The following is a 26,688-nucleotide window of genomic DNA, read 5'->3' as shown; positions in this document are numbered from 1 at the left end:
ACGTGAACTTTGACCCGAAAATCCGACCCGACACACATTCTTTAATTCATCGGTATAATGTGATTTGAAAATTAAGACGTGTGACTGAGCTCTTACTAAGTCTCCTCTTACTGACTCCAAAGAGAATGACTCATCAGAAATAAAGAGGCTTTTAAACGGAGCCACTTACAGGAAAGATACAGTTAAGCCGAGTTAAACTCAGCACTGGAGTCTACTTTGATGTTCACTCTACTAGCTGCTGGATTCCAACTTGAACACACTGAAGCGGGAAGAGCGGAGAAACGGAACCGCCTGAGGAGAACGTGAATGCAGGATATCACTGATGTCAGACTGTTGGAGAAGTTAACACTCACAGTTTGAATGCATGTCTTACTGCAGCAAGATAGCTAGCCAGTGGCAAGTGAAGTGAGACAGCTGTAGTGGCAGATACAGGCAGTCGGGGGAGTTCTGAACACAGAAAACAGGCATAACAAGGTGAGTGACGACAGAACAGCCTTTGTGTTGTCATCTTAAGTGAAGTGTTTCTCAAACTGCATGTGATACAGACTGACTTCAAAGCCTGGTAGTGAGTAGGACAGATGTGTTTTTCATATAAAACCAACTTGTATGTTCATTTAAACATTGTGACTTCAATTGACTGTTGTAACTGGATGATCATCACTACACTGATGTCTCCATTCTTCCAATCAAGATGGCAACAGAGACAACAATGAGTGAGAATGCGAGGCTATTTTGCAGTTTACAGTTGAAGTAGGGCGATTGTTTTGGGGGATGTTGAGAACTTAACGCCAGTTGGTTCGTGAAGTTTTTCTATTCATTGGTTAAGTGTTCCTTGTTCTGAAAGAAACAATGCAATAGAAGAATTGCTTATACATACAAGGTCTGAGATGGGATAGGACACAGCCTTGAGTTTAGGAATTGCTTCTGTAAAAAAGGGAAATAGGATTTTTTTCCCCAACTAATATACAACCAGCAGTCAGGACGTTTTTCCTATAATGAGGCACAAACACGTCATGCTCGTCACAAATCATGTAAAGCTGATGGAAACGCCAGCAGGTTATAAAGTGCAAGAGACATGAAACTACACACTGCACATCATTGAGGACAAACAAGTTAACTTAAACAAGCTTATTTTTAATGGATCTGCAAAACTGTTTGAATTTCCAAAGAGAACTTCTGTACCTCCCGCCCACAGTTACCCAGTGGCAAACGTTACACAACGTTACAGAAACGCTTCCAACCCAAAGAAATCTGCATGCAGGAACGAAAAAAAATAAAATAATTCAACCCATGTAGGGAAAAAGAAATAAAAAAAATAAAAGTAAAATAAATCATACAGATAAACATAAAATCAATAAACAGGACATACTGTATAATGCCGTTCTCTTGGCTGGAGGAGAAATTCAAACGCTTCTGCTTCAGTTCGGCTTCCCTGTGTCAGGAGCCTGAACTTACAGAATATTAAACTGTAATTTCATTGGGTGGATGTGGCTCCGCCCACCACACAGCCCCGCCCCTGTCTTCCATATAAGGCACAGGACAAAATAAACCCCCACATACAAAAGGAGCTAGCCACGCCTCTGTCACTTGGTAACAAATTGTAAATGACCAAATACGGTTAGACAACAGAAACCCCACTAAAGTGTACAAAATGTTAATCCTACATTTGTCTTTTTTGTTTGATTTTCTTTTATTTTGATTTCCTCTGACTGAAGGTGAGTGCTGTGGGTGGGTGGATGGGTGGGTTGGTGGAAGGAGGAGGAGAGGGGGAGGTTGGGTGAGGGTGTCCAACAAGGTGAGCTCAGGCAAAGGAAATATTAAAAATATGAGCTTGTCTTTTCACATTTTTTTTTTCTTTTTTACAACTTTTAAAACAAATGACAAGAAACGTGACTGGATTTCTCTTTTTATCAGAAATAAAAATGATCATCAGATGGAGAGTGGAAGAATATGGTGGGGTGGGGGAGGGATGGGGGGATTAGACAAGTGAAGTGGTTTATTGTTTTTATTCTGATAAAGAGACAGACAGAGAGTGTCAGTGTGCAAGAAAACTCATGAGACAGGTTAGAGAGAGCAAGAGAGTTAGAGTTAGCAGTTAGAGAGAGATAGAGAGAACATGTGTGTGTGTGTGTGTGTGTGTGTGTGTGTGTGTCTGTGTGTGTGTCTGTGTCTGTGTGTGTGTGTGTGTGTGTGTGTGTGTGCGCGTTAGTGTGAGTGAAACAGAGGAGTTGTTCAACTGCAGCACTTGCTCTTCCAGCCTGTGACTCCACTTCCACTGCTGATGTCGACGTTTTCACTGTTGGGCTCTTTTACGGGTGTCTGTCACAGAAAACACACAGAAAAGACAGTTTAATTCTGAGTGCCAACAATCCCACAATGCAATGTGTCGCAGAAGACACGTTGCAATCTATTGTGCTTGGAAAATAAACAACCTCAGACGGTCCAATTGATTCGTCATTTAAGTCAGAGTCTTTGGCAAAGATCCATCAAGTTCAGGAGTCTCAAACTCACCCCCCCTCACTCTCCATCCGGCCCATGTCTCATGACAGTTCATAAGTGTCTGAAAATCTATTTTACTGTTCACTATATGGTAAATGGGGATATTTATGAGGAGAACAACTGATCAAGGCAGTGCTTTAGGAGACAGAATCAAAAATCTCTTATGTCTCGTTCTCCGATGAAGGTCTGTATAACCAATGTTTACACTATAAATGAGGATGATTCAAATCATCTGTCAAGAAGTCCGACAATCCACACACCATATTCTCCATAAGCCTGACTGAGAGGACAGGAGGTTCATGGAAATACAGAGGAGACTGATTCAGTGTTGGAACATTGAACAGAAACATTTTGTCAGTCAGAAATGCTTTACTGATTCCTATGGGGGAAACTGCATACGTTACAGCGGCTCCTTCTACAATAGAAGGAGTCACACTGTGAGATTTAAATGGAAAAAAGATAAAACTAGTAGGTATGAATTGAATATATTAAGCAATTACCGAAATATAAACATATACTTACATAGAACTATAATATTATATTAATGAATGCAGCAAAGTAAGTACTTTTGAATCGGACAGGGACACTTCAGCTGAAAGTGGCTCATCACTGAACTATAACAAGGAAAGAAAGAATGTAGGTTTTTATAGGAGTTTAGTTTGGACAGGTGTGTTGGACTTTACTCTAACTGGGCAGAGGTCTATCAAATATCTACAGAGAAGATACAGCAGGAGTCACAAAGACATGACCATTCAAAAGTCAATATTGGGCTGAAAACTGTCAAGTGCAACTATGAACTGCATGTTTGCAGTATTAAATATAACATTGTAAGCTTAAAACAAAGCTTTTCTATTGACAACCATGCTGTAAGACTACACTGACAATCCTAACTTAACTAATAATGGTCATAACATGACTTCTAGTCAACATGGAGCCCTTTGAAATGCTAAGGTTGAAGCTCTTGTCCCTTTAGTGAGTTGTAGATGTTAAAGGAAGTAACACCAGAAGTGGCTACAGAATGATGTTACAGTTAGGTTAGATATACTTCCACTCAGAGTTAGCATCACAACTTGTATCCAAAGGTAGACTATATTAAGCATCCAGGAAGAACAAAGCTATGAAAAGGCTGATTCGAGAGTAAAATGAACACTAATAAATACATGATAAATGATCATAAAATTGAAGCACTTGTTCCCTTAAGTGTGTATATAAAAAACAAATGACTATCTTATTGTGAAATTCCAGAAAACAGAAAGCATTCATTTGGGATTTGTAAATGGAGAATTAATCTACAAACACTTTTATAGATGACAATTGAACACAGCCCAACAATAGAATTGAGTCTCTCGATCACACAGATAGTGTCAGACAGTGTCGAAAGTGCACACACACACCTTTCTCAGGATGTCTTCTGCTAACGTGAGGAAAGCCTTCTCGATGTTGATGTTGGCCTTAGCACTCGTCTCAAAAAACCTAATGCCATGCTCCCTCGCAATCTGTGGATGAGAAAGAGGAGTTAGAACGATGTGTGGAGCTGCAGTCAAAGAAGCTCCTGTCCAAAAATAAAGTGGCTGATCTGCTGTGCAGAACACGGATCAGGTATCACTGGTGTTACCAACTCAGGCGTACACACACAAACACACACACGCACACACACGTACACACATATTTCCATTATAGTCAGGGAGGTGTGTGTATGAGTAAGCAGATCTGTATCTGATGTTGCTAAATCTGCAGACAGACTAGTCGCTGCTAGTTTGCTTTGGTTACAATGAGACAGAGCACTTAAAGGCGCTGCACAGGCACACAGATGTTACCATTTATCCTGGCTGCTGAATCACTATGCTGGAGCTCTACTCAAGTGACCAAACCTTATAAAGTAATCGAGGACGGGTACGGTAAGTGGCGTCACCAGATGTATAAGTCACCACAGTCGCTTCCTTCAAAAGGCGAAAATACGCAAACATTCCTTGTCTGCTGTTAGTGCATTGCACTACCTCAAGTAGGGATACATAATATTCGATTTGTCAATATCCAAAATGTGGATATTTTCCAACTCATAAACAAACATTTTTTTTCCTCCTAATGGCAGAGAACATCATTACTCTCCTGCAGTGAGTATATAATTAAGCCTATTCTTATTATTATGATGTCATACTGGCAGATGGAGACATACAATGCTATTCAAAATGTGCACATTCATTTGGAAAAATAAGAAAACAATTTAATCAGAGGCTCACATAACGTTAGGCTTGGACCAATAGATAATACTGAATATTGCAAAAGTGGCCATTATATGCAGTATTTTTCAACAGCTATTACGGAATCTTCAGACTTTCATTTCAAAAAGAAAAGGCCTGCTGAGCTGTCGTGGCAGCGGAGTTGATGCATGTTGATGTTTGAAGAGGTGGGAATGAGACCAGGCTGGCAGAGGTTACCATGGTTAATTGGACTGATGTAACAGAATGCATGCATTGCTTTAACATACAGGCAAGGAGGACTGAGTTCATAAGAAGAACGAGACTTTGGCAGTACATCAGGTTTAAAGAAGGCAAAAAATGGCAAGCTAAAGGGATATGAATTAGACTCGGGATCTTCTTGTCCTTAAGATGATAATATCTTCTATCAGAATATTTAGGCTGGACAATCTTGTGGTATAAGATTTGGATATGGCCCCCCAAGTATGCACATATTTAAAGCATTCTTAACAGACCGTCATATTGGCAGAAATCTTAATTTCACAATTCCAATACTGATGACATGCCCAATTTTATCGAGCATCCCTACCTCCAGGCATGTTTTAGTGTACGTGCAGTGTAGTGTCAACATAAGGTACAAATTTGTGCCAAGAAATTCTATTAATCCCTACATGCTGATTATCTGCTACAAGCTTGATTGCTATAAAGTTGGGACATCATGTAAAATGTAAATAAAGACAGAATGCAATCATTTGCAAACGTGTAAATATCCTTTACACAATCATCTGTTTCACAAAGTGGTGAACCTCTCCTCACCCTTGCTTGTGTACGACTGAGCCTTTCGAGGACTCTGCTTTCATACCCAATCATGAAACTATCACCTGTTACCAACGAACCCGTTTACCTGCGAAATGTTCCAAACAGGTGTTTTTGGAGCATTTTGAAACTTTCAACACTGTGTTGCTGGTTTCAAAGAAAAGGCCAATCAAAGAATGACATTGATAAGGTAAAACATTAAATATATTGTCATTGCTCTGTTTTATCAATGTTTTACACAACGTCCCAACTTTTTGGGAATCGGGGTTGAACATAACATGACTTACTACTGGTGAATACAACCTACAACCCACACTCAGCATCACAAAGAGAGGTCTTTGGATTTTTACTGGCGCAGCTGTCTTTACTTAGACATAGTAGGAGTGAGCAATGCTCACATGATTGTCTTTAGAAAGTAAATCATATCTCCTCAGTGATAAAGGACATGTTGTGTTTTGGTGAAGTCCCAGATCAAACTAGCCACTATGCTGTGTAAGCATCCCTGAAAGTGGTGCAGCTGTTTTATTGTTCCTCGACAACGTTTACTGCACAAGGAGGCCCATTCAGTACAAATTATACTGCCTTTTACTGCCTGTTCACAGTTTAAATTATGCCTATGTCCTAAAAATAAAGCCTTCCTTTTTATTTCAGCCATAAACACAAAACACAAGCCGTCATCAGTTAAACCAATTTATACAATTTTGTACACGTTTAAACAATGCAGTATTTTTTTGAGCATGAATGCAGCAAGTTTAAATCCCCAAGAGATAATACACCGCTCAACATGTCCATTTAGGAAGCACAACCGATTGTGAATCAGTTTGAACTGTTTTGGTGCAAATGCATGTGACAACAGGTGCATTGGAGAGGCAAAAGCAAGCTCGCCCCAAAAAACAAACTTTGTTCTCAACAAAGTATACCATGTACATCAATGTATATGGTATAATTTGTTCATCAGGAACTAATTTGTGATTGAAGTGTTCCCTTAATTTTTTTGAGCAGTGTATGAAAATTAGGGATGTGAATCTTTGGGTGTCTCATGATTCGATTCGATTCCGATTCTTAGGGTCAACAGTGCAACAGCACAACTTTAATAGCGCAATCTGCTGCAGAATGAAAAAAGCAAGCCCTTAAAGAGTGTGTTTTCACTAGATGAATATGGGTTTCGAAAAGTCGTCGTTATGCCGGAAATTGCGTGAGGTGGGCGGAGGTGTGGATGACCGGCACTGTTGTGACCCACAGCCGGGGAGTTTTAAAACCAGGAAACAGCTGATCACAGCAGTCAGTCCATCATTTCAGACGGACGTCAAGATGAGCAACTGGACAGCCGCTGAGATCCAGGAGATGTTAGCGTCTCCTCGGTCTCTGTAGCTGTCTTCGCTGTTGGCTTGTTGTTGTAGCAGCAAGCTAGGAACGGTCACTACTTTCAAATTAAAAGCACCCCGCTAAGAACCCAGTTCTAAACTCCAATGGGGTGCAATGTAAAGCTCTTATTTTGAAGACAAATTCGTTGTCTTTCTTTCCCCAAGCTTGCTGCAACGCTGTGTAAGGAAGCCCGTGGGGGCGCACAGAGAGACGGGGAACGTTGATAAAAAAATCGATTTTTGAAATTTATGAATCGATTCAGAATTGTGGATGATTAGAATCATGATTCATATGTGAATCGAGTTTTTCCCCACCCCTAATGAAAATCTCTGAGACAAGTTTAGCTAATGTGTTATCAGCTCATCAGCAGGGTTGGAATTTGTCTAGACTGGAGGCTTAGCTATGATGTTGAGTCTTAATATAGAGAATATAGAATAGTGACTTCTGAAATGTTGCTTTTCACATATTTTTAATTCAACTATAATGTGAAAATGTACCATTGGTTACAAAGCCTCTGCTGTTGTTTGTACTGCTCAAGGGCACCTCAACTGCACTCGTTAAGACAGTGCAGAGGCTCACATTTCTCAGCTCTGATCCTCTAAGGTCGTCAACAAGGTCCAGTTAATCTCCAACCTTTCACATTAGAGTTGCTATGTTTTATTTTATTTTTTATTATGGCAAAATCTTCAATGTATTAAACTTAACCTGCAATATGAGGTGGTACCAAAACAAAATCTTTTTAATTTGGACATGAAAATATGTAATTAAAGGATTCCTTTTTGTATTTTTTAAAATTAATTTTACATGGCTTCAGTGCAAATGAACTGTTGTTGTAGTCAGTGAGTTCTTATAGTCATCATAAACCTTTATGGTATGCAAACAAACAGCAGCTTACTGCACTTTTTAGAAGGAGGTAGTGTTTTAGTGGATGGTGCAAACTGACATTTCACAAGTAATTCAATAAACTTCCAAACAATTTTCGCCAGGTCTAATATTTCAATACTGAATTTAAGCCTGTTCTCCAAATATTATGTATTTAACAATCATTATGAGACTCTCTTTATGTTGTTCTTCTCTTTTCCTTTTACACGATAATGTGTTTTCTAACTTTCAGTGTGAATGTTGTGTCATGCTATCAAAGAGGACTAAAATGTGATTGACTTTTTTCTATAAACTAAATGTGTAGCTGCAATGTAGCAGCAACAAATCAGCCAATCAAGCTGCAGGACCTTGATGACGAACGGCTGCTTATAGCTGCAGTGGACTGCACCATCTCACCTGCTCCCCCTTGGCTTTTGGTACGACCCTCTTGTCCTCCATGTCACACTTGTTGCCTAGCAGCATCCTCTCGACATCCTCGTTTGCATGCTGAAAAAGATGAAGTAGAGAGAAAATATTATTAGATTATTTTTTCATACCAGCGATGTTTAACCTAGCTTTGTCTCTGATTTCTGCGACACAACACAGATACAGGTTTGCTTTGAACCAGTCACAACTTAGACAGGGTCCCACAAGGTCACCAATCAACCAGCCCCAATGAAACACACATTCAGGTTAAAAAGACATTATAAAAGCCTATTTTGGTCACTACGGCAGACAGGCAAAGTGGCTGGGTATAAAAGTCCATTACATTCTCAGTTAATCTAGAAATGTTTTCATCCACCTGGCTAAGAAATGCCAGAACTGGTTTGAAACTCCAGTATAAAATCTCTTCTTCTCAGTAATCTAGACCAGTGGATCCCAAACTAAAGGTCGGGACATTAAGGTGTCTCAAGATGAATAAAAGCACAGGAAAACACAATAAACCATGTGTATGTTTCACAATCACTTTTAATCTGTAACTGGCTACAACGATAAAATGATTTGTTGTCAACTATTAAAATAATCTTAATAATCAAGTCATTGTTGTGAGAAGAAGAAAAGAGGTCAAAGTTCTCTGTTTCCAGGTCCTTAAATGTGAATATTTTCTGGTTTCTTTACACTTCCATGACTGTAAAGTGAATGCTTGGGTTGTGGACGAAAAAAAAAAAATTGAGGATGAAGTCTTGGTCTTTGGGAAACACTTATTCAAATTTGTCACCATTTTCTGACATTTTTAAGACCAAACAATCGACCAATGGCAGAATTGACAGATGAATCTGCAATAAAAATAATCATTACTGGGGCGCCGTTTAGCTCAGTTGGTAGAGCGCGCATCCCATGTGCCGAGGCTCTGCAGCGGACCTGGGTTCGACTCCCGGCCCGGGTCCCTTTGCTGTGTGTCACTTCCCCTCTCTCTCTCACCCTGTTTCCTGTCATATCTTCAGCTGTACTATCAATAAAGCCATAAAAGGCCAAAAAAATACTAAAAAAATAAAATAAAAAAATAATCATTACTTGCAGTTGTAGAGTAAAGTGAAAAATATATATTATATTATTATTATTACAAAATATCGCATCTTCTTTTATTCATTAGTGTAACTAAGTATGCCAGACGCTAATGCACCAATAAAAACTGTGATTTGCGCACTGAAAATAATAAATAATAGGCTATACAAGCTCACATAATATAAAACAATAACTATCAAAAAAGTTGCCGATTTATTTTTTAATGATCTACTAAACATTGCAGATCTACTATAAACAATTAATCAAAAATCAGTCTTTGGCTGAAGGGTTCAAAACTCATAAGACCTATGATAACTTGTACCACAGATAACAGGCAGATATCACTTTGGTGTGAGGGGTTACAAGCCAAAGCAAGATTGATAACCACTGATCTAGACTGTATTCATATTACTTTCCAAGTAGCAGATATGTCTGCCTCCCATAAGCCTTCTCTGGAGTCAACAGCAAGCTTTTACTTCCAGAAGTGCAACATGAGCAAGGTCGAGTTCTTAGTTTGCAGGAAATGCATTGTGTTTCCTTTCCTTGAGCCGACCCAAAGGTCTTTAACAGCGAGAGTGAGAAAAATGACAAGAAATGCCTGGTGGTCTCACCCGATCCACTTAATTTAATGCATAACACCTTCATACTGATCATGTGGCGAAATATAATAGTGTACTGTTGCACACAGGAATTAGAAAAAAGATGACAACATGAGCGAATGATTGTAACCGCCACTGTAATTAATCTAATGTGTTTAATCTGGCATGTGTCCTGCAAGAGTACGGACATAATAGAATATTCACTACTGAGACAAACAGTAAGACAGCAGTCTTAAATGCAATATAAGGGGCTGTGCAAAGAAGCAAACTCTTAAAAAAAACAACTGAGATGGAAACTAAAACAGAGGTTCAATCATCCACAGAGATGGATCTACCTCCAACAGGGATCAGCAGCAGGACAAACCATATGTTACACAGCCTGTATTATTTGTCTGATAATCAGATAAGCATGTTGAAATATCATGCCCGTTGGAGGCTGATGTCATCACTATTGTGTGCAGTAGGCGACACTCCCCTGCCCTTATGGCACCCATTACAACAAGGAAAAGATGGAAACACTGGCCCTCACAGATTGTGTTAAACGCACTCCTAACAACCCATAATACACACAGTACCTCATTCAGTACTCAGGTGATGTGTAACCTCTTTTCAAGATTGAGCTAATATGCAACGCTGTTTATAAAGACAAACAAAACACTGACATTTTGAGAGTAAGCTATTGAGTGCTGGATTTTTGTACGATTTTAGATATGAAGAGGGTTTAAAACATTTTGGACAAAAAGGAGTTGACTAAAAGAGAGGATCCTTTGTGGACAATGTACGCCAATGCTGGAATATTATAATATTCAAGGATTTCCACCAGGGTCAGATAAGCAGCACGTCACTCCAATGACAATGGCCCACTTTAGAGGAAAGGTCAGTCTACCTTTTCGATCAAGGTGGTTCAGGTGCTGGGTCAGATCCAGTACAAGCTGTTTTTTACATTTGCTTTTTTTCCATCAGCAGGTGGCAAGCATAACATGGGAATGGTTTGGATCTTGAGTTCTTGTCACATTCATTCACCAACAAATAACCTTAATTGTAAACACACTGCACTGCTATGTTCACAGCTACAATGTTATTGTTAACTTCACACTCACGCACTCTCTCGACCGAACACATCTACTAATGTTGCATATACAACCTACACACTCAAGAGGAATTACTTAAATAACACATTTTAGTTTAACAAACATCATAAAAACACATCTGCAATGCTTACAGGCGATGGAGACACAACTTAAGCCTGACATGCGGCTGCAGCTTGCAATACACTGGCGGAAGCCTTATTATATAATATGTATTGCATGCTCTGTAAATAGTAATTAATTAACAGAGCATTTATTTTTTAAGATTGTTTACATAATGAGTGTTATGTTATGATGCTATCTCACAAATCATAAATATCCAGGCCTGTAACACCATTAACATAATTACCTTCACTGATTAATCAGTTGTCACACCTGTTAAGCATATTGGCTGCTATTCCAAACACATCTAGTCCTTCCTGCTGATAGTTGAGGCATAATTGAAGGTTTTGAATAGCAGACGTGCCTTTGTTATTGTCTGAAGTATTCAAGAGGTGAAGCAGCACAACCCCTGGTTCTTCTACAACAAGCCAGATCCACAAAGACATCTGGCACATCTGATGCCATTTAGTCACAGACTCCTGCTACACAGCTCACTGCACACTGATCAGCCAGCCAGTTAGCAATGTTGGCTGTTCTCCTAAAAGCATTTAAGTCACTCTGTCATTATGCCAAAGATGTAACAATTGAAGAGGGAGTGCCAACGCTCAACTCCAAAAGCGACAAAAATACTGATTACATCTCTGATAAGATTTTTGAGTATGTTTCCTTTCTTAAGAACTTTGACATCAGTGGCTTACACGTTTTGTTTGTGGGTGTTTATTTTCTATTTTATGGTATGTTTTTTGTTAACTTACAACAGCATCAGAGGAAATCTGTACTGTAATAGAGGGACAAGGAGTCTTTGTACTTATACTCAGTTGACAGGCAGAGAAGTTTGTCTACACAGTGATGGAATGGTGGGGTGGTATCCTGCAAGCACAATTTCTGCTTTATTTATACATATTTGTGTATTCTCCTAAGTATAAGTTGGTTGGTCAAATAACTTTATTTTTGAACTGCAAACTACAGGACCAGCTGTATGAGTGTGCACCTTGTTGTCAATGTTTGTTTACCCTTTTCGTGAAAAAAACAAACATATGATTGAAAAGATTTTTGAGTATGGAGTGTGTGTGCGTGCGTGCGTGCGCTTTACCTCATCAATGTTGCGCAGCCATTTGCTGATGTTTTCAAAGCTCTTGGCGTTGGTGATGTCGTAGACCAGCATGATGCCCATGGCTCCTCTGTAGTAGGAGGTGGTGATGGTGTGGAACCGTTCCTGGCCCGCTGTGTCCCTGCACACACACGCACACAGATCTTGTTAGATCAATGACTCAACGATTACTGCACAAGGTGCCAATATTTCTCACTTCTCCCAGAAAGACGCTGATTTAAGACTTAAAATATTTTATGCCCCATTAGCACAATTCTGACTCTGAACAGAAAAAATGTCTGTTAATCTCATGCAGGTGAACAACTTTATTTTAAAACTTGACAATACTTGAGGAGCCTGGTATGCTTCACAAGTCAAGCTGAACCTCGTAAACACACACATTAAAATCCACTGCAGGCTAACCATGTCCTTCACACGTCTGCACTAGCATGTATCTCAACTATGACATTTTCCTATCTGGGGAAACCCTGCCAACTTCCATCTATCACTACTGATAGAGAAAGAGAGGAGAAGCCCAGAAGCACCAGGCCCACATGAGCAAATCAAACTTACAATAGTTTAAAATAATAGCTGGCTGCGCAAAGATTAGATTTTATTGAATCTGGTGAGCATGACCACATCCCTGGGCACTCAGGCAATACAGTGAAGATTAAATCCAGACATAATGTGCTCGGACAGGAAGGGGAGACGATGTGAGACTGAAATACATACAACCACAGTGGCTCATTAATGGACAGTATCAGGCCAAATATGATCATGTTTCAGATCAGATCAAAATCATCAGTGAATGCAAACCAACCCATTCTGAGCTTCACAAGGGCTGACCAATTATCTCATTTTATCATGTAGGATTTCATATATGCACACAGGAGGACACAATAGCCCATACTGTATTTTTCATATTTCTAAGGTCATCTTTCTTCTTCTAATGCTTTCCTCAGGGAAGGCACTGGTGCTACAGTGATGAAACATAAAGCACATAATGCCTTCATTTTGAGGCAGAACAGTTCATCAACAGTTAATATGGCCATATCCAAATCACAGGAGCTGCAATTGTTTGCTAAAAAAGGCAAAATGCAGTGTTTACCACTAACAGACATTTACTTGGACCGTCCACCCAGGTATATAAACGGTCACCCAATTTAAGCATTTTTTTTCTTTAATTTTCTAATCCCTTTGAGAGAACGAAGCCATCTGCAAGCGAGGAGACAATCTGCCTTAGCTATCCCCCTACTGTCAATTACACATGCTACGCAGACAGAGAGATGTCCTCTGGTATTACATCCCTCCTGTTGTTTTATACAAACTTGTAAGTACACCTGGTTGGTTGGTCCGGGATCATGTTGGTTTTAAACGGCTATATAACAACGACGAGCTTCTTCCATATGTGGTTCACCTGTTTTATGACAAGGGGGGGGGGGGAATCCTAGAAACGAATTGTGTTTTTTGGGTGCCTTTATAAAACATACTGCTGAAGAAGAAAGCAGATAACATTGCTGGAAGAGTGAAACAGAAAGGTTGAAGCAAGTCAGTCCGCGTGCATTAAGGTGGACAATTAAAGCTAGGGGTAGGCCAATTAACCAGGGCCAATATTTCCGATTATCAGACTTTTTAAGTCTTTGTAGGACTGAAACAAGCTGTATTTCACAGGTAAAATGATGACGCGTGATCCTCCGAGCACACTTTAATTCACATTCTTGGATCACATATGCACATGCATTCCTTGTTCTGTGGACTACAATAAAAATGCACAAGAGATTTTTGTCTTGTCATATCATCATCGTCTACATTACTGAAGGTTTAGGTCTATTCTGTTTCATATGACTTAGCCTACAATTACAAATATTTATTCCCATCTCATAATATATCATACTTTGATCCTTTGTCTGCCTGCTCATCACTTTGTCCAAGGCCATTGGTTTATCTTAAAAGATCTAGCCTTTTTAATTTCTCGATACAGGTTATTTGGGCAGGTTATTTTTTGTTGAAGGTTAACTAAGAAGTAGTGTAACAAGTCATTTATAACTCTACGCAGTAATATTGTAATATATTACTTTAAATTGAAGGTAAAATAATAAATAAATAATTAAGTAAAATATTTCATTTTGAAAGTAACTTGCCCAACAGTGAGCTGCAGCCCTGTGTGCAACCATACAAAATCCTATATGTTGACCTAAGTACACTAATGTTTTGTGTTTTATCATATTTGGATAGTTTTTTATGCAATGTTGAAAAAACAAGCCATTTCAGTTCAGAAAATCAGCAGTTGTGGAGTATAATCCTAACCCTGCAGCAGATCTCCTGATGGACTGATGACCATTTCCTGTTCGCGCATTTTTCTGGGCTTGAGGGATGTATGTCAAACAGATGTTGCACTATGATGCAACTCAGCACAAGCAGAGGAGCTGAATGAAAGATGAGCCTCCCAATGTTGTTTTTTTTTTTTTTTAGCCCTGTACTCCTCTACACACAGAGCGCTTACTGAGGTATACAAACTAAAAAGCCACGTCTCAAAACAGTCCATTGACTCACCAGATCTGTAGTTTGATCTTTTTTCCTTGTAGTTCAACAGTTTTGATCTTGAAGTCTATTCCTGTAAGAGAAAGAAAACACATAAGCATATATGAGTGAAAACGAGTGACAAGAGACAACAGCTGAAATGAAGGCTTACAAACTCTGGCACTGATGGAAACAGAGAGAAATAGACACTCAGTGAGAAAAATGGAGACAACAACAGAGAATCAGAAAAGGCCAAAGAAAGACATTTACGTAGAGAGGGAAATGGAAAGTGAGTGACAAGTGTTTCCATCACAGAGACCATAACATTATCTCTTCCTGATTCTGCAGTGTCATGCCAAGACCTTGAGCCTATCAGCAGACAGCTGTGGGTTCAGCAGCTGGCGAACAATGGGGGCACACACACACAATCAAGAACCAGGTTAAAGCAGGAAAACCAAGTGTGTTTACATGCACTGCAGTAACCTTTTTACTGTAAATCCAGTGTGGAAACGTAGCCGGTTAGAAACATGATATTATGCATATTTTAAGTGAATTAGAGAGAGTTTTTTTTTATTACTTCTGGTTGGAGCATTTGGACTGATGGTGCAGTGAAGATGGCTGTGGGGGGAGAGCACATGGTGTTTCCCTTCTCACTGTGGAAATAGACTTATTACAGCTTCCATCTTGGTTTGATTATGGATTTAATTATTTTTGATACAAGAAAGTACCACTAAGTTTTTTCCGGGAGGTTAAACTGCCAAGAAGCCCTTCTTGGCAACCTGTTTAAAATTCTATCCTACTTGTTATCTTTTTTAATCTGGTCATTAGGTACTGCGGGTACACTGGTGATAAAAAACAACTGACACACTATGGCTTTTAACTTAAGATTTCTGGCTTCACACGAGGTATTGTAGTTGGAGAGCTTTTAGAAATATTATGAGACTGAAATGATAAGCGAACTCATCAAATCAGCTGTATCAACCATCATTTTTAAAACAGAGCTGACACTTTTGTTGTGTCTTGATCTGTAGATTTTTTTTTTTGTTGTTTGGTCAGAAATTGGTTTAAAAAACGTCGATCAGTGACGCAAAAGCCCAAGATTACATCTTCAAATGTCTTTGTCCACAATCTAATGACGTTCTGTTTACTGTCTACTAGAAAAGTTAAGAAACCAGAAAGAAATCCCATTTAAGAAGCTAGTACCAAAGAATTTGGACTGTTTTTTAAAAACCGACCGGTTAATATATTAGCCAAAAGGTGCAAAAGGGAAATGTATACAAATAATCCTAATGAATCATCATCATCACCATAATTAATAAGATAACCAGGATCATCATAATCATGAAGCTCTAGAGGAGGCCAGTTTAAACAGGAGTGACTCATGACTGAAACGTTTTGGCTAAGAAGTGGAGTTTTCCAGTTAAATATTGAGCTGTCAGTTCAGCTCTGGTCAGAATTTGTGGTTGGTTAAAAAGTCCAAGAAACAGCTGTGCTCTAGGTGGGGCAGGGCCATAGAATAATGAAGGAACTGGCTGCCAAAGTGTGACTCACTAAATATTATGCACTCCCCGGAGAGAGGGAGGGAGGGACCGAAAGATATGGTTAGCTAGAAACAAAAAGAGACAGGACAAAAACGGTTCTGAGGTGAGACTCAGCTTACTATGTTGATATTTTAGCCTCAAAAAAGATTCAACAGAAGCAAGGATGCAATGATAAAATGTTTAACACATCTATTGACAACCATTACTAAAAGTGTGTTTTCAAAAATCAAGCTCAGGAGGGATGACTTCATATTTGTGTGTTCCTGGAGAGGAGGAAAAAAAAAAAAAAAACACAGGGTGAATCTTTTTTTTTTCCCCTGATGAAGTGCATTGGCAAGTTGTCAAGAAAATCTGTGCATTGTGCAATCACACAGTTAGCCAATCACTGGAAAATCGGCACACTTCAGAGGAGAATGACCCTTTCAATGATGGCTAAATGTTGAATTGGACATCTTAAACCAGAGAGTGCATAGTTTATGGCTGGCTTTCTGTTAAATCCCAGAGGAACCATTCCTTCCACAAGCATGAATTCCACTGTAGCCGTCGCCAGTTTCCATGCAAAATTCATGATGTGTTGAGGAAATAGATTTTAGATCACAATATCATGCATATTCAGCACTCTCAATGTGCATATGCTCTAATATACAATGAGGAAGGGCAAACTGGAAATGAGGATGAGTGACTGATGAGAAAGGGGGGTTTTCCAGTGGGGGTATTTTGAGAAGCAGCTGTGTATCTGTGTCTCCAAAGGTATGAGTACTGTGTCAGAGGAAGAACACACTCCTGTTTCACATGCCCTGCGCTTCGTTTTCTCATAAAGTTATACACTTTACTGTTTAGACATCAAGGGTTGTACCTGGTTATACTTGCCATTAGATTTTTGCAAACTTTGACATTCTCTGGTTGAGAAATTGTAGATTTTTGGTGACTGTACATTTTGTACTTGCTGCATCTACGTAACTTATAGTACTGTATGTCAAAACACTAGCAGCCAACAAAATACTTGGAAAAAGAAGAAAGAATAAGCTAATCATGTGGGAAAAAAAGCAAAAGTAGATCATCGCACACTAAGAGGCTTGTGTTGATTAAAACTGCAATGTTGAATTGATTGATCTATTGAGGGTCATCTATTAAATCAATTGTCAATTCTTTTGATTAACGATATTCAATTTTTAAAGTTATTTCTTTAGGAAAAAAGTGTCAACATTCTCTGATTTAAGCTTCTTTAACTTCAAAATGTTCAGGTTTCTTTACTCCTCTATCACAGTAAACTGAGTATCTTTGGTTTGTTGACAAAAAAACATCTTCAGCTTTGGGAAACACAGATCAATGTTTTTTCTCCAAAATTCCAAAGACCACGCAACAATTCATCAAGGAAACAATCAACAGATTCAAGAATAGACAATGAAAATAATCATCAGTTTTAGCATAGTGTTAATATAAAAAAAAATCATGTACTAAATCATAAGTCCAACTGCCCACTAGTCATCTAATTACAGCCAAAAGAATTAGTCAAGATACAGCATCAGCAACTAATTTGATAACTGAGCAATCATTTGAGCCATTTGTTCATTACAAAAGCCAAAAATGACCTTGTACAGTTATTACAATTGTTATTTGCCGCTTTCTTTGTCCACTGTAATATAATCAATATTGCATGGAAGAAAAAAGCAGTCTTAAAATGTCAGCTTGGGCAGCAGGAATTATGAAGGGAGGGTTTCCCTATTTTCTGAACTTTGTTTTCTCCCCATTTACTGTGTTTTATGTCCACACTGTGTTCTACATTATTGCCTCTGAAGCTATATAGCGCCTCATGATTTTTATAACAAAGGACTGATTAAGAAAATCAGTAGAATAATCAATGAAGAAACAACTTTGCTATATTAATTATGATATACTGTCACCACACAGTAATAGGATGGCAGACCTTTTGGCTGCTTGGCAGAACATTCAGTACTTCTGAGAGGTATCTGGCTTTTTTCCAGATGTAGAACTAACAGGCAATAGGTAAAAATCAATATCATAACCATTTCATATATTCACTATAATTTGACAACAATGTCCTGAGCTCCTGACAGCGAACAGTCAGGCATATCTGACGTGCTGAGAGATTATGATGTTGTTGTTGCTGCTTTGTTTTGAATACAGATGAAGAACAAAGACAAGCTGAGACAGAAGCTTGTGACTGGATGAAAACGGTTGTAGTTTTCAAAAAGGGATAGCTCTCGAAGGGCCGAACATCCTGAAATGAGTGAAATTATGTTGGTTTGACGTATCGTGTCAGTATCTCTGGACTTTTTGGACTGCAGGGGGACCACCATGAATGAGCACCTCCTAAACTGAATGACAGCAATGACTGTTGTGGAAAGTTTCAGTTCAAGCACTATGATCATCATTGTTTTTGGTATTCTTTATACTTGAAAACTGGTAAACTAACATAACAGTTGTCCCTTGTGTTTACCCAAGCTTCAGGATAATTTAGACAAAAACAGAGCATGTTTACATCATGGATACCCAGTGACTGTCTTAACAGGTTCAAGTACATCATCTTTCATGTAAAACAGGTTCCTTTGGAGCTTAAAATAAGGTTTTGCTTGGGGTAGATAGAGTATGTTACATTTTTTGAAAAGGTAATGGAAAGACTTGAAGATGCTTTAAATGCTTAAATACTTGACTTACTACCCAACCTGGCAGGGAAAGCACTTGTAAGTAGCAAAGGTTATTATAGGGGTTTCTCTGCTAAAGAACCTTTCATTTTCTGACCACCATCACACAGCTGGGGTGGTGGCTGTTACACCAAAAACGTCAGATAATCTTTATCACTTTGATTCTTATTTGACAGCACAGACTATAGCTACATTTTGAGAAACGGGACAACCCTTATGCAACACAAACAGGCAGGTTTCAAGACAAAGCAACGTAACCATAAGCAAACACATAAACACATACATGTGACAGCAAGCTTGGCAACAGAGCGATTGTTCATCGCTGTACTGCAACAAATCTTATCCAACTTGGATGTCGCCCATGATGGCTGTGTGTTACAAGGCATTACAGTCAAGAGGACTTGTCAACACTTAGAGTTACGAAAACCTGGGATTTAAATAAAAGCTTAATCGTGAAATGAAGGATTAAATGCCTGTGCATTGCAAGCGGTCAGCTTAATGTGGTTCAGCAAAACACGTCTCGTGTTACATTATTACTCAGCACCAATCTTAAGCAACAGGAGTAAACGGAGCCTTCACTTTGGCCGTGCAGGGATTTGACATAGTTTGACACTTGACTCATGTGAGCGTGATGTTGGACGCATGCGTCGAGGTCAGAGCTGGGAAAAAAATGATGATGCCACCATGATGAATTGTGTACGGTTCTCTTTGGAGCAGTCATGGAAAGTACATTTACTTGAATATAAATCCGAGACACTTGTGCTTAAGTAGTTTTCAGTCACAGTTTCTGCCATTTTAGATTACCACTCCACTACATCTCAGGCGGGGATATTGTACAGGATTTGACATACAGAACGCTCTTATCATAACAAATGATCAACTGCTCTAGAAGAGACTAAGCCACAGTATATTAACTAAAGACAATCACTCTCTACAAGCTCTTCAAATGTCCATCACAGTAATGCAGCACCAATGATACAAAAGAAATCTGCGTACTTTTCCTTTTGACACTTTCAGACACCATCAGTACATTTTACTGGTGGTGTTGCTGTCCTTTTTCTTAATCTTGATGACAGGACTTTTATTACCAATGGGAGTATTTTAATACTTCAGTATTGCTAATTTTACTTCACTAAAGTATCTGGATATTTCTTCCATTACTAATTTTAAGGCGTTTTACTTGTGTGGCCTCTAATGTTTTGAACAAAGATCCCCAGATTTATGACCTTTAAGGTATAATTCATGACAGGGACAACCCCTTCAAGTTATATAAGTTCATGTTGCGATGTAAATGACTGTTAGTCATGGGGGAGGCAGTTTTAAGTGCCTTTGTAACAGCAGTGGGCCTTTCCTGCTCCTCAGTGCTAGCTTAGCTAGCTTACTAGCCACTGGGTCGAGTGACATGACAGCTACTCCTGTGGCACCATAACCGGTTATACTTGCCATCTCTGGCAAGCTATGCCTCAATAAAAATCATGTTTTGTTTTAAGAGTCACAGCCATTTAAAAAAGGGTTGGCTGGTGATGAGCCAAGTGCTCAGAAAGATACACAACTAGCTTCCCAGCTAACCTGTGCAGGCCTGGAGAGAAGCTAACGTCAGGCTGCCAGTGCATGCTGATAGCACACTGGCTAACCAAATATGTCCTGCCTACCATTTCCAGCTGCAGGAGAGGCGAGTCACCCAGCTGTCAAACTACCTCGGACGTGGGTCCAAGTAAATCAGAAACACCCGTAAGAACACACCATCCAGTATGCGTGGCCCCGGGTCTTCTTACCTATGGTGGAGATGAAGGTTGTGTTGAAGGCGTCGTCAGAGAAGCGGAACAGCACACAGGTCTTCCCCACGCCCGAGTCTCCGATCAGAAGCAGCTTGAACAGCAAGTCGTACGTCTTCTTCGCCATTGAAAAACAGCTTGTGTTCACCCAGACAAGATACAAAAAACTGATAACCTAGCAGGCCTATGTGTAGTCTAAAGCCAGCTCCTTCGCCAACCTGACCAACTGCCCCGGTTCTCTTGGCTGTTACAGTTAACAATCTGGGATTTGTTGATTAGCTTGGCAAGCTAGTTGGCTAAATACCACCCAAAATAACGTGCCCGTGGACGTGTCCGAGAAGTTGGATTTCCCAAGCCCGAGTGTTTTCCCCCTACAGCATGAGAACAGAAAGCAAAAATAGGATCTCCTCCCGTGTGATTCCTCTTTTCCACTCTTTCTTTTCTCCCACACAGTCGGGACAAAATGGCTCCTCTCTCTCTCTACCCCGACTCACTCTTTCTTCAAACTAACGGCGAGCTAATTCAAATTCTCGGCACACCCCGTCATTCCAGAGCCCTGCCGCAAGCTCGACCGAGAGGAACTCGAAAAAAATCTCAACGTCAAAGTGCGTCAAATTCTCTGACTGCTCGGAGTTATTTCGCTTTTTTCTGGAGAGATTAGAACCGAAATATAGACGACCGCCGTCGCCTTCGAATGGGAGCCACCACGGCGACACCCTAGGCCCACAGACACGCCTTTCTCCCGCCCTTTCTGTCAAAATCCACGCTTCGGATTGGTCAACACGGCTGTCATGTCATTAAGCACCCTAATGTGATTGGGTAACAACGCATACATAGAGGGGTAAAAGGGCGTATTTTAGATTGACAGAAAGGGCAAATGTTACTGCCAAAGTTACTCGGACATTTAGGCTCAAAGCTACCATTACTTCGTTGAATGAAGTGTACCTAATGATCCAATATGGCGACCGGTTTCTTAAGGATCTGTTTAAGCCGGGGTGTGTTTCCAGTTTTCATGGCAAGCTGGCATTTGATGCGGTGACTATCCCAGCAGTGAGTCAGGCGAAGTGATGTCATATATAAGTAGTTCTGTGCTTGTTACGGGCGTTTCCCACATCCTCTGCCCTGTGAACCGAACCAACATTCATCCTCTAAAGTCCTTTTAATAACTGTACACACTGAGGGAGTATCTGCATGGTCACACAATTACTGTAGGTTCTTTAGAGTTGGAGCTGTGTGTATCTATATCAGTGTGTGTGTGTGTGTGTGTGTGTGTGAGAGTGACTTTTTCCTTCTTCCGCCTGTCAGAGTAGTTTGACTCTCAGACACTCCTTAGGAATGTTGAGTATGCCCTGCTTTCTGCTGCCGAGTACAGACTTGCCACAAATTGAGAGAGAAAGACATAAAAGAAAGAGTTGGAGAGAAAGAAAAGGTAATAATGAACAAGACTAAAGTGTAATATTGATGTTAATGTTGGCACTAGATGGAAACAGTCCCTAACCATACTGCCTGGCAATCCATCCAGCAGTAGCTACTGAAGGAGGTCAGATATTTTACTGAAGTACAAGACTGTGAAAGTACCAAAAAGTCACATCTAAATATTGTCTTGAAATATTACTCAAAATGAATGAATAGCAGGTTACTTGAGTGAAAGTCTCCAAGGTGCACTATGTAGTTCAGGGGAATACATTTTAATCAGAAGAGAAAGATCTTCATTGACTGATTATTTAATGCCTTAACAAACAAAAACAAAAAAACCTCTTCATAATCTCATCTTGGTCAAACAGCCCTTACACAGCCTGGAGGTGTGTTTGGGGTCATTGTCCTGTTGAAAAATAAATGATGGTCCAACTAAACGCAAACTGGATGGGATGGCATGTCGCTGCAGGATGCTGTGGTCGCCATTATGGTTCAGTGTGCCTTCAATTTTGAATAAACAGTGTCACCAGCATAGCAGCCCTATACCATCACACCTCCTCCTCCTCCATTTATATATATACATCGCTGGGTAAAAGTAGGTGAGTTATGCCACAGTGTAAAAATACAGGATTACTTCATGCAAATTAGCATTTTATGTACAAACCAAAGTATAAGCGTCATTAAATAGGTAGATAGATGGATAAAATTGTCAACATGAATAGAAAAAGTGGCATATCAGTACAAATTGTTCTTTTTAAAGCCTGATGTGCATTTAGATTCAAGGAAAATCAGACCATGAGATCTGTATTTGCTGACAAGTAGTCTAGTAGTTATTAAAATGCTTCAACTAAAGATCACAGCCTCCAACAGCATGACCCAAAAGAGAGAAAAGATGCAGCCGTGTCAACACAAACCAGCCCACACGGATCTTGAAACAGATGTCACAGAGGTTAAAAAGGTGAAACAGAGCAGACGTTTGTGCAGATTTTCTCTGCAGCGCTTTGAGGTGTCACAACTTTATTTAAATTTTATCTCACATGATAAAAGTATCCCTTCTCTGTCTCTTCAACAGTTAAACAGCCTTCTTTAAGCCTATAAATCATGTCCTGACACAAAAATCCTCCCAGATCAGGGTGCATTCCTGTATTTTTCTTCATGGGGCCCCGAGGGTTCGACTCACAGACTCCCTTACAAACAGCCAGCAGCTATACTCAAAGCCCCAAACTGTTCTGGCCGTCATAGTGTTGCACATTTAGTGAGGAAGTCTGTCTTTGACGAGTATAAACCAGATGACCTCATGGGGTTTTAAAGTTTTTTATCTGAGCATTTCTGCTTTTAATCAACAATGGACGGTTTAAAGGTGACAGGAAGCAATGGGAGACAGAGGGGGGAATAACATGGGAACTGGGCAACAGTACAGTATCTGGTATGCATGTTGATCACTGGGCCACCAGGATGTCCCAACCATGTGTTTAGCTTGAAAAGTTTGCTGCGTTGTCCAACAGTTGAACAGAGTTTACTCTACAACCGCAATTGCAAAAAAATTGGAAGGGTGGTGTAACATGTCAATAAAAACAGGACGCAATGATGTGCAAATCCTTTTTGACCACCAGTATATTTGCTTGAAAAGAATACAAATGCAAGATATTTAAAGGAGACCTACTATGTTTTGTTTTTTTCATTTTTTTTTGCTTCCCTTCAGTGTTTTAAACTGGAGATTCTTGTGCATATAAAAGGTCTTGAAAGGTAAAAAGTTTAAAGTCAACACCAACAGAATCTTCTCTCTCCCGTGGAAAACACTGGACCTGAAATGCCTCGTCAGTAGTCTCGCCTTAAATTGATTTTGTGACATCACACTATGTCACCATGTCACAGTTTTGCATAATGTTATGCCTAGCAGCTAGTTTGTCATGAAAGAAATTATTTCATACAGCTGCTCTGCTGTTATTAGTGGTGGTGGGTCGGGCATGTAGAAGCTGACCAATCGCAGGAGACTTGGTGTTCAGGAATGGGGGCCTTAAAGAGACAGTAGTTAAACAGGGTGTTTCAAACAGAAGAAGGATAGAGCACTGTAACACTGGACTGTATGAGAAAAATGATATGTCTTTTGAACACTAAAGCTTGTAAACCTATTCTAGTAGTAAAAGGATGAACCTGAAAAAGGGGCATAATATTAATCTAAATATACAGTCATCGTAAGTTTGATGCCTGGAACACACAAAGTTGGAAGAAGTGTTTTGGAACCGGGGTTGTATACAGAGCTCAACGAAGTAGTTGGTTATTGCTTAATTGTTTAAGTCATCATTAAATAAACATCATAAACTGCTTGTCTTATCCCTCCTGTTGTTTTGATACTTACTTAAAATTCTGTTAGCAAATGAGCTTTGGCCAAATGTTCTCTGTTCATGACATCTGTTGCATATTTATCTGTTTGGTACCTGTGAATAAAAAATGAATAAATAAATAAATAACTTTGTATCTTTCAAGGTTCAAGGTTCTCCATTTGTCACATACAATACTGCACAATACAATGTGTAGTGAAATGCACTTCAGGCCCTTCAAAGATGACCTCATGTTAAGATTGAAATGAAAAAATAGTAAGAAGATATAAAGATGAAAGGATAAAGATAATATAGTATATAAACACATCTTATGTTAAACATAACATGTAGAATGCAAATATATAAGCATAAGTTCAGATTATAAACATATTAATGCAAGGTCCAATCCAAACATCTAAGACAACACAGATGAGAAATGTGCAAAAAAAGGAAAATTTGAACATCTACAGTAACACTGGACCACTCCGTCTGCTTTGGGAGGATGGTGTGATCAAAAGCTACAGAATACCTTTCTAAACGTCCCCAAGGTCAGCAGAAAATGTTTGATCTACAAAACACCATTATTTGGGTCAAATGATCAATTCCTCAGAAAAGAAAATAATCAGCAGTTTAATGACAAGAATAGTTAGATGGAGCCATGCACATAGGATTTACACTACAACAATTCACACATGCATTAATGTGCAGTAGAACAACTAACATTGCTGCAGTGTTCATTTTTACTGCACTAAATACAATACCACTGTCTTTTCTGTGTATAAAATACAGAACCAGTTGACATTATTGATATTTGGGATTAGGTTAGGGATTTTCAGCAGTTGTCTAGTTGTTTCAAGTCTGACTGATCATTTAAAAACATATTAATTCTGGTTTGACAGGCCGATGTCCCTGGCATCCTATTTCCAACCACACAGAAACTGTGTTACCTTGAACTGTAAAACCTCACTGACTTGCACTTCCCTAAGAATGACTCATAAAAGGCAACACACATGCACCTGAGTCAAGGGGATTTTATATACATTTGTAACATGGGTAGTTTCTGGTTCTGCACCATTAAACTTCAACAAACTCTGCAGAATATCACAGACCGTCAGTCAGTCATTCGTGATTTGTTCTCAGGCAGCAGGATTAAACACGTTTTGGTGAGAGGGCACCATAAAGGTTCAGTGTTATCTAACATCAGAGTTCCCCTGAATTCGCCCTGTGGCTGAGTCTTTCCCTTTTCTGGTCAGTGGAGCCTACGTCAGCATTAGTACCCAACATTGAAATAACACCATATTTGAGACAGGAAGAGGTTACATGGAAATTTTGTCAGATTTGTCCTGAAACCCCCGAAGTGTCACTTGTTACATCACACCTGGAAACTCAGCCCAGTAGCCAGAGTAAAGTGTTGTTTGTTTTGTTTCTGTAAACCACGGAAATATTATATCAATACTTCTATATTCTAGTGAGAAGTCAAGACATTTTGCAGCCTTGTTATTGGCAATAACCAGATATTTTTATTGAGATGATGAAGAGCTTATAAAAAATCATGTTTTGTTATAATTACAAATCCACAGCAGTTTACACAATACTTTAATTGTTTTTTCCAGATATCTATTTAAATTTTAAAAAACATGACTTTTACTTGTAACAGAGTTGTTGTTGTTTTTTTTTACAGAGCTGCATTAAAGGTTCATTTATTAGTCATTTTTACAACATCAGTGATATAACACAAAGCTGAGTTTTAGTCCCTTTATGCAGTATAACAGAAGAAATAAACAATTTTAAACAGTGGACTGGGAATGATGAATTCACACCTTCAGTCTCACAGCCTGAAGAAAGGAGTACTACTACAACTAATAATAGTTCTAAGTAATTGTACTTTTACTTCAGTTAAGGATCTGAATTCTTCCACCTCTGCTGCTGGAAACATTCATATTTACTCATGACATGAATCTCCTGACCTCCTTTGGTAACATTGACCAGCAGGTCACAGTGTTTTCCACACTTTTGTCGCCAGGTGGTGCTGTTGTAACGTGGTTACACAGTTAGGTAAGTATCATAATGATTAATTTTGCATTTGAAGCCCATGTCCTCAATTTGTGCTCTTTGGGAGGCCAGTTGAATAAGAACTGGTGGTAAACTAGCTTCAGAATCTGATGAACAACAGTCACTCGATCCAATGTGGAATCAGGAATGAATCGTTCTTTTCCCTCCACATTAAACACACAGAAAGTCACGGTCACATTTATTCTGATGGATATTGTGATGCTGTTACATGGGCTCATAGAATGGCACACAGGGTGGATCATAAACCAACCT

The 26,688-nt window shown here is 39.3% G+C and overlaps 1 protein-coding gene across 1 annotated transcript; it reads right to left on the bottom strand.

Annotated features, from left to right (window-relative positions):
- Positions 1–1,113: 1,113 nt before the first annotated feature.
- On the bottom strand, positions 1,114–21,349 carry rab10 (RAB10, member RAS oncogene family). Its single transcript, XM_030405687.1, has 6 exons — positions 20,627–21,349; positions 14,678–14,738; positions 12,128–12,266; positions 8,157–8,246; positions 3,894–3,995; positions 1,114–2,319 (listed from the first exon to the last, which is right to left on the bottom strand). Exons 1-6 carry the CDS (start codon positions 20,751–20,753, stop codon positions 2,233–2,235), a joined length of 606 nt encoding a protein of 201 aa, XP_030261547.1. The 5' UTR covers positions 20,754–21,349; the 3' UTR covers positions 1,114–2,232.
- Between the last annotated feature and the right edge of the window lie 5,339 nt (positions 21,350–26,688).

Source organism: Sparus aurata, chromosome 22 (genome assembly GCF_900880675.1).
Source record: "Sparus aurata chromosome 22, fSpaAur1.1, whole genome shotgun sequence".
In the NCBI taxonomy this organism is placed as follows: Eukaryota; Metazoa; Chordata; class Actinopteri; order Spariformes; family Sparidae; genus Sparus; species Sparus aurata.
This window is presented reverse-complemented; position numbering and strand designations above follow the sequence as displayed.

Excerpts from the sequence above, each read along its gene's own strand:
- rab10 (XM_030405687.1), bottom strand. The coding sequence starts at position 20,753 with ATGGCGAAGAAGACGTACGACTTGCTGTTCAAGCTGCTTCTGATCGGA. Across the intron at positions 12,267-14,677 it reads AAGATCAAACTACAGATCTG|GGACACAGCGGGCCAGGAAC; the intron begins GTGAGTCAATGG and ends GTGTGTGTGCAG. Across the intron at positions 8,247-12,127 it reads GGCTGCGCAACATTGATGAG|CATGCAAACGAGGATGTCGA; the intron begins GTAAAGCGCACG and ends CATCTTTTTCAG.